The sequence below is a fragment of the Odocoileus virginianus genome, unplaced genomic scaffold, assembly GCF_023699985.2.
Source record: "Odocoileus virginianus isolate 20LAN1187 ecotype Illinois unplaced genomic scaffold, Ovbor_1.2 Unplaced_Contig_21, whole genome shotgun sequence".
NCBI classification, from domain to species: Eukaryota; Metazoa; Chordata; class Mammalia; order Artiodactyla; family Cervidae; genus Odocoileus; species Odocoileus virginianus.
This window is the reverse complement of record NW_027224338.1, coordinates 126,952-143,369: the sequence shown is the minus strand read 5'-3', so window position 1 is coordinate 143,369 and position 16,418 is coordinate 126,952. Positions and strand designations below refer to the sequence as shown.

The window sequence follows — 16,418 nt, the reverse complement described above, 5'->3', positions numbered from 1 at the left end:
CTCAAGCCTTATTTTCACACAGCTTTACATCTCTCTATTCTTTCATCTCCCTTTTGTATGGTTCTTCATAAGCTTTGAGAAAAGACCAAAAAGGAGACAATAGTCTTGCAAAAGACAAAGTGCCAATTCCAGCAGTCTCCAAACTTTTTGGTACCAGGGACAGATTTTGTGGAAGACAATTTTTCCGTGGACATGGGTGGGGGTGATGGAGTGGGGTGTGAATGGTTCAGGCTGTAATGCAATAGATGGGGAGTAGAAGATGAAGCTTCACTCACACACCTCCTGCTGCGCAGCCCACTTCCTAAAAGGCTACGGACCACTAACGGTTGGGGACCCCTTGCCTAGACAAGTATCTGACCAAGCAAGAGTAAAATGTGCTGAATTCCTTGAGCCTGATTGCTCTTAGTCATTCTTTATTATGAAAGTTCAGTTTCCCCAGCTAGATTCCAAGATGTTTGGAGTTATTTTGTTTGTTTCTTTAGTATGCTTATTAAATTGTTGTTGTTGTTGTTTAGTTGCTAAATCATGTCTGACTCTTGGGATTCCCTGGTGGCTTAGCAGGTAAAGAATTGCCTGCAATGCAGGAGATGCAGGAGATGTGGGTTCAACCCCTGGGTTGGGAAGATCCCCTGGAGAAGGGCATGGAAACCCATTCCAGTATTCTTGCCTGGAGAATCCCATGGACAGAGGAGCCTGGCAGGCTTTAAGAATACTGGAGTGGGTTGCCATTTCCTTCTCCAGGGGATCTTCCCGACCCAGGGATCAAACCCGTGTCTCCTGCATTGCAGGTGGATTCTTCACCATTGAGCCACCAGGGAAGCTCATGCTTATTAAATTAGTTACTGATTTAATGACCATTTCAATTTTTTCTGGGTAATGCCTATCACTAAGTTTTGATAATGTGCTAAAACTGGCAAGAAAAAATGAAGTGATTTTAAGATTTTTGAGCCTTGAGAAGGGAAAGCTAGAGATAAAATGTTCTATTGATATTCTTCTGCCCTGTATTTATGTTAATGGTTATTTTGTTCTGTTATGATATATAGAGATTTTCAATTAGTATAATTTTCAGACAAGATTCAATTGGACTTTTTACTTTTAAAAACTTTAAATTTAATTAGTGCTGTTGATAGCATGCATCAGGCACTCAAGAAATACTTTAGGCCATTCAATATTGACTTAATGTTTAGAAATAATCAGAAACATTAAAGAAAACTTGATTTTTATCTTTTAAATTTCAGTTTGTGCCATGTTCTCCCAGCCATGCTTCTGTCAGTCACCTCCATCAAATCAAACAGGTAGGAAGTTTTGAAAAACTGACAGCTGTTCATTAAAAAAAAGTAAATTCTGTTTTTCTTTTAAAAATACCTATGGTCAAATAATTCTAAGTGAGGTCACAAGTGATTAAATTTTTAATGCCAGGAATGGTTTCTTTAAAAAAAGCAAAAACACCAAAATCCAAAACAACTAAGGAGACCTCTATTTATTTGGGTTATTAACTATTTTAATAAATTGATAGTTTCCTGAAATACCGCATACCCTTTGACCTTGAATCTAGCTTCTTCAAGGGATCTCAAAGATGATGAAGGCTATATATGGAAATTAATTTTCAAGCTCATAATAGTCATAGTTTATCATGGTTTTCTTAATCCCAGATGAAGAAATATTTTGACACATTTAATGATCTTTATGCTATTGCTTTGTGTTCACTTCTCAGTGATCTGAGTTCAGGGACACAGTCTATCTGTCTTATGTTGTATGTGTGTGTGTTTAATAGTAAAAGCCTAATACAGAACTAAATCTTTGATTTTTCCAAGGTTTAGCCACCGAATTCAAAAGATTAAATCACCATTCCTCCAGGAGTGGTGGATTTTTTTTTTTCACCCAACTACAAGCAAACTTTTGTTTAAGTAGGGGAGCTTAACTGTTATTAAGCACTCATTATTCACTTAGCAATATAATAGGTCCCATCTGTGAGCTCATTTCACCCTACAAGAAACTTACAAGGTGAGAAACCAAAGATGTTCAGCATTAACAAATATCAAGCCAAGACTTAGCCCCAAATTATTGAATTCTTTCACAGCTACTCTCACCAAGTTCCAGTGGCACAAAACCCAAACTGTCCTGTGACCCTAGGTTTTATTTCTCCAGCTCCTGCTTCCTCTCCCTCTCTCTCCCTTGCCATGGCTTCCTAGGCCCCACTTATCATCCACTAGCAATAAAGTATGGCTTAAAGGATTCTTTTACTTTTTAATGAATAAGACATTCTTTTGCTGTTTGTCTTTGTGAGTATGTAGCCATTTAAGACATTCTTAATGAAAGAACCTAAAGCTAGTAGTTAAAGTGACCTCTGGTTTATTTGTGCAATTTTTTTTCTTCCTCTAAATTAGACCAAATATTTAAAAATTGATTATATGTTTCTATCTGATTATGAAGCTTGAAAGTCAGGACTAATTTAACTGGTTGGTAATATAAACTGTAAAGCAACTTACTTCTAGAGTGGCAGAATATATATTATAAACATTTAAAATGAAACACAAGTGGTGGTCATTTTTGTAATATACGGAAATATTGAATTGCTCTGTTGTACACCTGGAACTAACATAGCATTGTAGGTCAATTATACTTCAGTAAAAAATAAATTAAAACTTTTAAAATTTAAATAAAATTATTAAAAAAATTAAAACTAAAATAAAATGAAGCATAAGTAGAAAATGAATGAAATGGGAAAATAGAAACAACATTAACTTTCAATCTGGGTGCTGACTGAGTGGAAAATTAAGGCTTATTTTCAGCAGTTTAATGGTCTGATAAATATCTTAAGTTGCATATTTCTTTACATGTATTCTTTAACCATGACTTCTTTTTAGCTATTAAACTTAACCTTTTAGGTACAAAACAGAAATGTGTGTTTCTTGCCTCATTACATTTTGAACTTTCACTCTGACATTAACAAAGGCAATTATTTAATTTCATTTTGTTTTTTAGTAAAATGGGGGAACTAATAGTAGCTACATTGTAGGATTATTGTGAGGATGAAAAGATTTAATATATGTGTGGTGCCTGGCACACTACATTAAAAGTTGTTTAATGGAAATTTAAAAACACACAAAAAAGAACCTCCATGTATTCAGTATCCAGCTTTAACTATTGATTACATTTTGTACATCATTTTTCAACTATCCCCTTTTATTTTGGGGGCAGGAGGGTGCTTTAAAGTAGATCTCTGATATCTCTTTAACCTTAAATACCCTGTATGAATCTGAGGATGTTTTATTTCACATAAGCACAATGCCATCATCACATCTAACAGAGTTATTCTTTAATTTTATTGAATAACCAGTCCATGTTAAATTTTCCTGATTCTCAAAAAAAATGCCCTTTTCACTGATTCAAACATGTTCCAGCCATGATCTTTTAGGTCACTTGTATTTAAAACAACCTTCCTCTCCTGATTTTGTTCCATGCCACTTACTTATTGAAGAAACCAGGCCATTCGTCTTGTGAAAAAGCCCCACATTTTGATTCTGCTTCCATGTAACAGTGTTTCATATACTCTTTTGTTCCTTGTATTTCCTACAAACTGATTTGATTATACTTGCATTTATTTTAAGATAAGCACACAGCCCCAAGTTAATATTAGGTTCTGGGTCAACATTTAATTAAGGGTATGGTTTAAGTTACCCTTTTCTTACTAGGCAGTTAATGGACAATTTCTCCTTGACTCTAGTTGTTAGTTGTTTTCTAAGCATTAGAGAGCTTGAGAACATCAAGTGAGAAGTTAATTTTCTTTTTTTTTTTCAGCTCTGAGATATAATTGACATATAACATTGTGTAAGCATAAGGTCTATAATGTAATAATTATACATATATATGTATATGTATTGCAAACCTGTCAGTCCTAAAGGAAATCAGCCCTGAATATTCATTGGAAGGACTGATGCTGAAGCTGAAGCTCTGGTACTTTGGCCACCTGATGCGAAGAGCTGACTCATTGGAAAAGACCCTGATGCTGGGAAAGATGGAAGGCAAAAGGAGAAGGGGGTGGCAGAGGATGAGATGGTTAGATAGCATCACTGACTCAATGGACATGAATTTGAGCAATTCCAGGAGATAGTGGAGGACAGACAAGCCTGGTATGCTGTAGCCCATGGGGTCACAAAGAGTTGGACGTGACTTAGAGACTGAACAACAACAAAGCAATGACATTAGATTTCTGTGAGTTGGTTTTGAGTTTTCCTTGGAACCTGCAAAGTACCTACTGTCTCTTACTTCTCTAAGGGAATAGCTTAACTTATTTTAAAGAAACTTAATTTGATCTTAGTTTGCAAATTATTTTATTCTTTCAACAAGAATTCATTGAGCAATGTGCCATTGGGCAACTAAAATCTCTCAGGCATACTCTCCTTCAGAGAGCAAAAGTGGGTGACTTACTATTTTCTTTTCAGATACTAAGGGACTGAAAGCCAACTTCAGTGCTCAAGTGCAGGAAATCTCCTTAACCTAGGTTTCTACCATATAGTACTCTTTGCCCTTGACAGTTGCCTAGCTTTTGACCTTTTATCCTTATTTTAACAATCTTATTTTATTATAAACTATCTCATATCCATTTTAGAAATAGGCAAGATATAAATAATAGAAGTGTCAACCCACTTTTATTAACGATCCTAAGATAGTTGATGTTGGGGAATGCTCCAACTTTCTTTTTTTTTCACTTATTTTTATTAGTTGGAGGCTAATTACTTTACATCATTGCAGTGGTTTTTGTCATACAGAAATGAATTAGCCATGGATTTACATGTATTCCCCATCCCGGTCCCCCCTCCCACCTCCCTCTCCACCCGATCCCTCTGGGTCTTCCCAGTGCACCAGGCCTGAGCACTTGTCTCATGCACCCAACCTGGGCTGGTGATCTGTTTCACCCTAGATAATATACATGTTTCGATGCTGTTCTCTTGAAACATCCCACCCTCGCCTTCTCCCAGAGTCCACAAGTCTGTTCTATACATCTGAGTCTCTTTTTCTGTTTTGCATATAGGGTTATCGTTACCATCTTTCTAAATTCCATATATATGTATTAGTATACTGTAGTGGTGTTTATCTTTCTGGCTTACTTCACTCTGTATAATGGGCTCCAGTTTCATCCATCTCATTAGAACTGATTCAAATGCACCATGGAATATTGCTCCAACTTTCAATGGGAGAAACAATAAGCAAAATTCTGCCCTACTTCTGGGAAAACTTGCTCTTTACTTGTGAATTGAGTGAATTACAAAATACTTTGAGCTTCTCACTATACAAAAGCATCTAAATAAATGTTAAATGGAAGAACTATGCTAACAATTACATTTTGTTGAAAATGTGATTCCATTGTTTTAAAAGACTGATTAACTTCTTGAACTTCCTTTCCCAATTTCCCTCATTTTCCATAATGGCATCAAAATAGTCTCCCAGTTTTAAGATTCAGAGCCCTAGGTTCATCTTCAGTTCTTCCTTATTTTTCTACTGTATCCTATTAAGCATCTAATCCTATTAATTCTTCCTTGACAATATCTTCTCTGTTCCCATTGCTACTTTCTTCTGTCCCTTGGGTCTAGATTACTGTAATAATATTCTAATTATATTCTAATAGATTTCCTACCTCTGCTAGTTTAATCTGACTTTCACAAACAACACCAAAGTAGCTTTTTTTTAAAAACAACATTATTTTCACCTTTTTATCTCCTGTGTAAAAAGTTAGAATGGCTTCCCATTACCTTTTGAGTACTAATAAGAAGAGATAGGCTGTATTGAGCACTTACTATGTGCCAGACCTTTTAAAAGGAACTGTACAACCACCTCATTACCCTTATTATTATCATTATCATCTTCATAGGATCAAGAAACTGAGGCTCAGGTTAAGCTGTTTGCCTAAGGTCACACAGATATTAAGTTATAGAGTTGGGATTTGACTCAGTTCTGTTTGGCTCCAGAATCTGTGGTCCTAACAACTATGCTATTCTGCCCAAACTTGTTAAATTAAAAATCTTCAATTATTTAAGATTCTATAAATCTGGTGCTCTCTTACCACTCCAGGTTTCCTTCTTGTTTATAGTGCAAATTCTTTTCCAGCCAAGCTAGTCTCACTATTCTCCAACCTGCATATTCTTTCTCTCCTCTAAATTTTGTTCATATGATTCCTTCTGCTTTTTGGTGTCATATCCAAAAAATCATTGCCAAGTCCAATGACACGAAGCTTTTTCCCTGTTTTCTTCTAAGAGTTTTATAGTTTTACTTTTAGGTCTTTGGTCCATTTTGAGTTAATTTTTGTATATAGTGTAAGAAAGAGTTCAACTTCATTCTTTTGTATGTGGATGTTCAGTTTTCCAAGCACTATTTTCTGAAAAGATCATTCTTTCCCCCTTTGAATGGTCTTGGCATCCTTGTTGAAAATCAATTGACCATATATCCAAGGGATTATTTTTAGGCTCTCTCTATTCTATTCCATCATTCTGTATGCCTCTCCTTATGCCGGAATGACATTGTTTTAATTACTGTAGCTTTGTGTAGTGAATTTTGAAATCAGGTAATATAAGTCCTCCAAAGTTTATTCTTCTTTCTCAAGATCATTTTTATATTTCTGCAAAAAAATGCCATTGAGGTTTTGATGGGCATTGCCTTGCATCTGTAGATCACATTGGGCAGTATTGCCTTTTTAACAATATTGTCTTTCAATCCACAAACACAGGATGTCTTTCCATATGTGGGTTATTTTTAAAGTAACTATTTATGTAAAAAACACACATTATAAAAAGATCAAACAATATGTTAAAGTACAGAGAAAGAAATTAAAAGACACTTGCTCCTTGGAAGAAAAGCTATGACCAACCTAGACAGCATATTAAAAAGTAGAGACATTACTTTACCAACAAAAGTCTGTATAGTCAAAGCTATGGTTTTTCCAGTAGTCATGTATGGATGTGAGAGTTGAACCATAAAGAAGGCTGAGTGCCAAAGAATTGATGCTTTTGAGCTGTGGTGTTGGAGAAGACTCTTGAGAGTCCCTTGGACTGCAAGGAGATCAAACCAGTCAATCCTAAAGGAAACCAGTCCTGAATATTCATTAGAAGGACTGATGCTGAAGCTGAAGCTCCAATACTTTGGCCACCTGATGCAAAGAGCTGACTCACTAGAAAAGACCCTGATGCTGGGAAGATTGAAGGCAGGAGGAGAAGGGGACAACAGAGGACAAGATGGTTGGATGGCATCACTGACTCAATGGACATGAGTTTGAGCAAGCTCCGGGAGATGGTGAAGGACAGGGAAGCCTGGCGTGCTGCAGTCCATGGGGTCACAAAGAGTCGGACATGACTGAGCGACTGAACAATAACAACAGAGAAAGAAAGAACAAATTGCCACGAACCTCACTACACATTGATAAGGACTGCTAACTTTTGAGGAAACATCCTTCTGAGCACCTCTCATCTAAAATTTTACATAAAAATAACTTGTGGCTTTTTCCTACTTAATATGTAATAGATGTTTTTCAATGTCAATGACTAGATTTAAATCATGCTTGTACCATCATTTGCTTAAGCAAACCCATGCTGAAAGACATTTAGTTTGATGGGCTCTGAGTAATATTTATTAATATCATAGTATTCGTGGTTGAAAAAATAGTTTGATGTTTGCTGTTTTCTCTTTTGAATGAAGAGAGATACTAGTTTTTCGTCTAATCAATTCCTGCATATCCAATGTCCTATATAAAGCATAAGTAATAGATCTCAGGTGCAGTAGGTGCAACAGTGAAAAGCAGAGAACCAGATACTTGTTTAGAGAGTTGTTTATACTCTACTATACTCTATACCTCAGTGAATAATAATAAATGTACAACCAAATGAAATAAAACTTTGTAAAATCATAGGAACTGGGTATTCAGTTTATTCTCCTTTCACCTTTCAGGAAGAAAGCATGAGTTTAAAGCAATGCAAGAATGGTGAGTAGTGTACATTGAATTTCTGTTGTACACATATTCAGTTATATCTTTTTTTAGATAGGCAAACTTCAGTTCTAATGTCTTTTTTTTTGCAGGGAGGTACAAAATGCAATACAGCTAGGTCAATCTTGGAAAGAAAATTTGAGCCTAGTATGGTATTACCCCTTCAATTTTGTAGAAAATTTGAAATTTTTACTGATTTTAATGTTGGCGCTACCTAGTTTTGCTATAATTTCTAGAAATTTAAACTCTCATTTGAAACTAAAATTATATATGCTGCATAATTTTTATTGCTTTTAAGAAACAGTTTATGATTTACCCATAAAGTAACTAATTGTTTGAGAGTGGGGTTCAAAATCAGTGGTTGTCTTATACAAACACCATTGTTCCTGTGGACCAATTTCCTTTCTGTCCTAGTGAGTCTAAAAGAAGTTCAGTTGTGCTGATTGAATGCTTAGATGAAAAAGTTATAAATGATTTTGCCCTTCTATGTAATTTATTGACAATATGTTTGAGTTTTAAACCACAGTCAATGGATTTACTGGGAAAATACTGCATTTTTATGCCTGTAACACATAGACTCCTACTAACATTGTAATGTACAGCCTTTAATTTAAACATGTTGCATGTTTTAAAGGTAGTTACAACCCTTGCTAACATTTTTAAATGTCCCTGAACATATTATAATTATTCAGTTGTGGTAGTTGAGTGAGTTTTCCATGAACATCTTCAGTGTTCTTTTCCATGGGTATCTCAGACAATGACAGAGTAAGAATTGAGCTGAAATTTGAGTAGAAGAGATTCTGCTTAGATGTCAGTTTCTAGATTTGGGGATTATTAGGTAGGGAAATGAATTAGCAGAAGCAGTGACATCTTATTTTCTTTTGAGCTCAGACTGCCTTAGATGGGCATCTGTCTTTGATTTAGGAATAAGTCCTGAAGAAAGAGGGCTTCCCAGGTAGTGCTAGTGGTAAAGAACCCACTTGCCAATGCAGGAGATGTAAGAGATGTGGGTTTGATCCCTGGGTCAGGAAGATCCCCTGGAGGAGGGCATGGCAACCCACTCCAGTATTCTTGCCTGGAGAATCCCATGGACAGAAGAGCCTGGTGGGATCCATAGGGTCACAGTCAGACGTGACTGAAGCAACTTATCACAGCATAGCACCTGAAGAATGAATAGATAACCTCTGGAGGCTGTCATTTTTCATGTTTTGGTACTAAAACAATTTTTAGAGGCTGTTAGAGTCCTTTAACTAACTCAATTCTAATTACTTTAGGTGTTGGTATGAGTGAGTGAGTAAATCGCCAGGTGTGTTAGAAGGAAGAAACATGTAATATAACTTTACTTGTGTCTTGGAGAAGAAAAGGGCATATTTTAAAGTCCTGAATTGTGCAGTCCTGATTTTGTCCATGTTAAAAAAAATCTATAAATATTTTTATAGCTGTTTATTTTTGCTGTCCCATTTGTATCTTAGTTTTAACCAAATCTTTTTTGATCCTTTCCTGGACAAGTACTGTAGTTTTCGATAATAAAGCACAGGTCAAATCCAAAGAGAAAGATTGAAATTTAGGATTTGTGTATATATTAAGTATTGCTCAATGTTGAGTACCCACATTCTAGGTCTTTTTGGAGGTGTGAGGGAAACCCCTCATCAGGAATGTAGCTCCCTTTCCCAAAAGGCAAAATGTTCCTTTGCTTATTGAAGTGAATCTTGGGTTCCCTGCTTGCTTTAAGATGATGAGAGCTCCGTGGTACAACTACTAATGCAGTAAGGATTCTCTTCCCCATGCCATATCTGTCACCCTCAATATTTGATAAGTAAGTAATAGGTGCTACAGTTGTTCACTGCTTTCTGTTTATACAGAGTAACAACGAGGTAGAGAAACCATCTCCTGCAAACTGCACTGATTTAATTCCAGCATCTGCAGCAGCTTCTCTCACCGAGGTGACTGGCAAGGTAAGAAAGGAGTGTCTAAAAGTCTGTGTCCCTTGAAATATTTGTAAGACTTAAATGTTTCACTTTTGAGGGATATATTTTGCTATAGTATGTCTGATTCTAAATGACAGTCTTCCCTTCCTTTTCATTTCTTAAACTATTATCTACATATTACAAAAGTCACCAACTTTTAGGTACACGATTTGATTAATTTTGGTAATTGTGTACAATCCTGTAACTGTAACCATAATCAAGATATAGAACAATTTTCACACTCTAAACAGTTTCCTCATGATCTTTTGCACTTGATCTCCTTCCCCACTACCTCCACCCACTCTGGGAAACCACTGATCTGCTTTCTGAGAAAAGTGGTGGTTTTAAAACCTCTGTTCCAATTCGGTGTTAGCAATGTTTTTCTCCATCACTACAAACTTGTGTGAGTTGCACCGGCTTGCCTCCATGTCCTATTCCTAGTCCTATGCAATGATTTACAATGTAAGTTTCTATTGTATGAAAATACCAAATTGCTTATAAAACAAGAATTTGAGAAAACTTAAAAGAAATTATACCAAGTTCAATCCCTGGCTGGGAAACTAAGATCCTGCAAGCCACAAAGTACAGCCAAAAAAAAAAAAAAAAAATAGATCCAGGTTCCATGACAACCGAAAAAGTAATGTCTTCTTAGCTAAATTAAAATGCTATTGTTTTGGTTTATCATTTTGTATTATTGAAAAGAGTCAAGTGACTAAGAACATGTGAGAACATGTGAACATATGAAGAATCAGTAATTCATTAACACTGTCTGACATAGTTTTCCTTTTACTTGGCTCGTTCATAAGGATCAGAGTTAACTCTTTTGTTTGTTTGTTTGTTTGTTTTTTATTTTTTTAAATTTTTTAATTTTTATTTATTTTTTATTTTTTCTCCATTTATTTTTATTAGTTGGAGGCTAATTACTTTACATCATTACAGTAGTTTTTGTTATACATTGAAATGAATTAGCCATGGATTTACATGTATTCCCCATCCCAGTCCCCTCTCCCACCTCCCTCTCCACCCGATTCCTCTGGGTCTTCCCAGTGCACCAGGCCCGAGCACTTGTCTCATGTACCCAACCTGGGCTGGTGATCTGTTTCACCCTAGATAATATACATGTTTCAATGCTGTTCTCTTGAAACATCCCACCCTCGCCTTCTCCCAGAGTCCACAAGTCTGTTCTATACATCTGCAGAGTTAACTCTTAAATGAACTTTTAACAACTATACCCTCTCATTCATTCATGATTTTCACCTGGACTCAAGACAGGTCAGAGCCAGGACTGTGGGTCCTTCTAGCTTTCCCCCCCACAACTTGGGAAAATCCTGAATCCTTATAAATTACAAGTCAGTTTGCTGTCCTGTGGCTTTCCTGTTTTTACCTACATTTAGAGACAAGCAATGAAATCATGTATTGTGGGATGCTACATAGAGCTCTCTTTTAGTGTATATCTTTAGATCTGTTATAATGAAATAATCACAGCTGATCTTATTTAAATGTTTTCTTATAATGATTATGATAATTTTATTTTAGAAGTCAAAGTGCTGCCAATACCATTAGATAAAGTGTCCTTGGCCCATTAAAAAGAAAAGGTACTTTTATCTACCAACAGAAATAAGTATAACTTATTATTTTTGTAAGATATCATATAAAATCAAGTATTATACATAAATTCATTTAAGAGGATTTATTTATTTAAAATATATTTGATAAATTACTAGAGGCCATTTGTCTTACTTAAATGAAACTATATGTAAAGACATTTTGAGAGCTATCAAGTGCCATATAAATGTGAATTGAAGTTTTCAATTCCAGTTTAGTCAACTAGTTGCCTTAAATACCTTCTGAAACAAGGTGGGGAATGAATAAACAGTGAATCAGTCATCAAGTATCCTGCTGAATCTCAACCCCTGCGCTGCCCTGCCACCACACATACACATTAATATCATATGAATAAGTTGACACAAATTAGATGCACTTACAACACTAAAAGTATATACTAATGTGTATGTCCTTTGATGGTTAACTTGTTTATGTGGGCTATTTTTGGTTAAACATATGGAAAATGACCCACCTACTCAGTAATAAAAGGATAGGGAAAGAACAGCAGTTTTTTTGTTTTTTTAAACTCCTACAGTCCTGGATCCCATTTCTCATCCCTGCCTCACTAAGCTATTTATTTCCTTTTTTTTCTTGATATAACTACTGAATTATAGGCTTAGTACAAAGTTTAACTATAATAGGGAGGGGGAAATGGATAAATGGGAAAGGACAGTAAACTTAAAAATGTATATTTGTGAAAAATCCATTAAGATGGGAAAGAAAAAGGAGAAAGAACAAGAAATGGAAGGGGAGAGGTAAAGGAAGGAGAAGGAGGAACGTAAAACTAGAGAGAAGGAAACTGAAATGGACTGCAGTGTTCCATGCATTTGGCATAAATTAGTGGCAGTCTTCCTAACAACATAACAGACTCAGCGTGTTCTCATTATGTTCTAAGACTTAGAAGAGAATGGCTTCCCTGGTGGCTCAGCGGTAAAGAATCCCCTGGCCAACACAGGAGACGTGTTCGATCTCTGGGTCAGGAATTCTCCTGGAGAAGGAAATGGCAACCCACTCCAATATTCTTGCCTGGGAAAACCCATGGACAGAGGAGCCTGGTGGGCTACAGTCCATGGGGTCACGCAAAGAGTCAGACACAACTTAGCGACTAAACACACACAATAAGTCATAAACTTGATCATCAGTTTTACTCACATTCAGACCTGGTTATCACGTTAATGTGTAACATTTCCTTCAAAGTCAAGGTTTTAACAATGCAGTTTTCTGTGATTAAATGTTTTCCATAGTATTGAAAAAATATATTTGTTTATTGTATTCTACAAAAAATCCATCTACTTAGTTCATTGTGTATGTTTAGCAAAATAAGGATAGCAATAACTTGAAGTTTTAAAATAAGGAATGCGGTTAAATTATGGTATATCCTTAATACAAAGCTTTATAAACATATGTAGAATTTAGTTAATAATATGAGAAAAATTATAATCATAAAAAAGATTATATATCACATTATTTACAGTGCAAATCCAATTTTGTTCAAAAAAACAATTATGTATACACACATATTCAGGAACTACTGAAAACAGTGATCTCTGGATAATTGCAATGTAAAAAATTTTCCTTTTGTTTTTCTTTTATAAATTAATTGCAATGAACAAGTTTTACTTTTTCAGTTGAAAGCATAATAGACACATTAGATAAAATATGTCCACCTTGATATGCATTCTTTGTCATAGGTGAAATGACGTCTGATTACCATCCAAAGAGAATTTTCCAAGACTCAACCAACATGCTTTCTTCTGATACTAATCCCAGTGTTTAATAGGAATGTGTGGTAAGTATTAACATGAGACTTCGGCCACTTTTGGTTTTTCGGTCTACTTTGGCTATTGTACGTATTCAAAAGTGTGGTATATTATGAAATATTTTTAGTAAGTTTTATAAAATGACTATCCCAAATGGATACTATTAAATTTAGTTCTTCTACCCAACACTTAGTATATGGTAGACACATTTTTAGAAGTGGGCTTTTGGCATTAGATTAAGAGGTATTAGAGAAATATTAATACATAAAAATGCAAGCTTGGGAAAGAGTCATCTGCCCATCTTTTCTAACTTGGATTTTTGTGTACTTTGTTAGGCTGAGCATGTGATTTAAAAGTGTGCCAAGAAAGCAATTTTTCATAATCAAAATGGAAAATACAGTGAATGGATTTTTATTATCATCACTGTTGGTTTTGTTTTACTCCTCTTATGAAACTGCTGCTGTAACCAGTGCCAATCCCTTGTTTATTTTGCATTCATTTGTACACAAAGTGCAGAGATCTCTTGAATTCTGTTATCAATAAGTGGCATTTTCTTTTCCTAATCTATCCTCACATGTTCTTGATAGAAACAACATCAGTGCAGGATCATCTCATAATTCACCAGCTAAAATCAGCACTGTCACAAACTCTCATGTGTTGCCTTCTGATTCTAGTTTTCCATTTGTTGCAATTGATGAACTTTCAACTAAATGGTTCACTCATCCCAAGACTTTCTCCCCAGTGGAGAAACACACATGCACTCATTTGCTTGATCTCTCTCTCTCACACACACACACACATGTTGGATCAGTAACAGAATTGTCTGTGATATAATTGACTATTTCTTATTTATCCTTTTTTCTCAATTTCCTAAAATTCTATTTATCTATAGAACTTGCATGTCTAATTCCTGTGTATGCTCTTAAAAGCAATGTAGTAACTTTCAAAGATATTTTCCAAACAAGATGTATCTTTAAGATACAATTATACATCTTCAGGTTGCTAATATATAGAAACACGCTGCACCTTGACTTTAAAAAAAAAACTGAGAGTTCTATTTATTTATGTGAATAAAAAATAAAATTTACATTCTAATGAAATATAATTGTTCCATTAATAAACAGGTAAAATGATTTTGAAAATTATGTGCTGAACATTTATGCTAGTTTTTTTTTAGCATTTTCAGTAATTGCTAGTTTCCATTCTGTAAAGAAAAATCATCTATCAAAAACAGTTTTAAAAACTAAGCTAGTTATACCATACTGATCCAAGGATTGCCAATTTTTCACATGAATCCTTGGATGTTTAATTTGTTGGGAAGAAATATGTAGGGGAGGCAAGATGAATGGAAGCTAATTGAATAGCAAGAAAATAATATGTAATTGGGGCTTCACTCAATTTGTACTTAACCTGATTATCCCTGATCAATTTTGTGTTCTAATTAAGTGTGAAAAAAGACAATGTGGATAAATTGTGGTCTTTTACATTCTATGAATTACCTTGTATTCATCATCATGACTACTGATTTGATTAAATACAGGCTTAATATGTTAGGGCTTTTCTGCAAGAATCATGTGCTTCCAGTTGTTCCCAAAGGGTTATAAAGATTTGTTTAAAACCCAATTTTCTCTTCAAAAGTCTTAAGGATTTTTTAAATAAGAAAAATCATCTGTTAAAAATTTTAAATCTAAAGTAAGTGCTCTAGGTAATTGGGGCTAGTATTAGCATTTTGAAAAATAGAAATGTGTTATATCTTCATGAAATAAAGTTGAGAATTGGTTTAAATTTCCTCAGCTAATGAAGGTAGAAATGGTTATCTAAAATATTTATTAAATGTTTTTCTTTGTCATTAGAACTAATCAGAATGATTGAAATCTGATGTATGTGTATCCCACGTGGGAAAAAGATAGGCATCAAGAATCTTTTGTCAATAGCCCTGATGGAATTGATTAGAATGGATATATATCGTGTGTGTGGGTAGGGGGAGAAGGGCAGATTCTATTCACCAATGGGTAAATGAAACTGAATATTTCTGAGATGACTGGGATCATCCTGAAACTGGGATAGGATTCTACAAATTGACTTAGGACACGTGAACTATGAATATTGCCTTTGTTATTTAGCTTCTTGCCAGACTTTAGTTGATGAGTTGTGAACATATAAGGGACCTCTCACAGAATGAGGTATGATTGCAGTGATGTTACTTGCTGAAATTATATATTATTGACAAAAAAAAGGTCCCCATGCATTATTTGACAGTTCAGCCAAAAAAAAAAGTTTTTCAGAATGGAAAAAGGATGGAGAAAGTAAGCAATGAGGGTGAGACTATAACTCAGTGTGTGAGGAACTTTCATCCAGAAATCTTGATAATCTTGACTATATCATCCTAATACACTTTTTTTCAACTCAGACAATTTCTTTCACTCTATTTTCTTAGTTTTTATTGTTTTAGTTGAATCCTAGGGTGCCACAACTCACTATAATATGCTCAGAATTGAGGACCTTGTGGTTGGTTTTCCATTCTATTACCTTTTGAACTTGTATATTGGGAGGCTCCATTTCTTAAATGATTTTCCATTTATTAATTTTCAGATCAAGGCAATTCTAAGTTTTACATGAGATATTTTGTGGTTAAGTTTTAAATATTATAATAAGACTATGTTTTGTAATTCTAAACATGCCGAGGAACTGCCATACCAATTTTCCACAGTGAAGGACATGTACTAGTTTCCTAGGCTACAATAACAAAGTACCACAAATTGGGTAGCCCAAAATAATAGAAATGGATTGTATCTGTAGAGACCCTATTTTCAAATAAGGTCACATTAAGAGGTGCAGGGAGTTAGAATTTCACCATTATCTTTCTGCGGACATAATTCAACCCACAACAGGATGGTTTTGGAATTTTTGATTGTTCCAATTATTTTAAATTAGTTTCTTAAATCACCTATCTTATAACTCATCTTTAAAAATGTGAGAACAAGAGGTGATCATATTGTACCTGTGTTTGTATGTCTTCTTATACATTTAAATATATATTATAAATGTATATATGTGTACATATATGGTAGTTTTCACATTGTCAGTAAGAGGATAAATGAAAGTAGAAAT

General features: G+C 34.8%; 1 protein-coding gene across 3 annotated transcripts in view; it reads left to right on the top strand.

Moving 5' to 3' along the window:
- The window catches only part of LOC110139303 (PABIR family member 1-like), a 62,102-nt gene that overhangs the window by 23,559 nt on the left and 22,125 nt on the right, over positions 1-16,418 (top strand). For 2 of the 3 annotated variants that reach the window (XM_070464228.1, XM_070464230.1), the window contains 4 exons: positions 1,239-1,295; positions 7,939-7,972; positions 9,838-9,930; positions 13,239-13,336. In XM_070464228.1, coding sequence (XP_070320329.1) covers positions 1,239-1,295; positions 7,939-7,972; positions 9,838-9,842 — 96 coding nt within the window. In that variant the 3' untranslated portion in view covers positions 9,843-9,930; positions 13,239-13,336. The remainder of the gene's footprint in view (positions 1-1,238; positions 1,296-7,938; positions 7,973-9,837; positions 9,931-13,238; positions 13,337-16,418) is intronic. The other variant, XM_070464229.1, reaches the window with a different exon arrangement.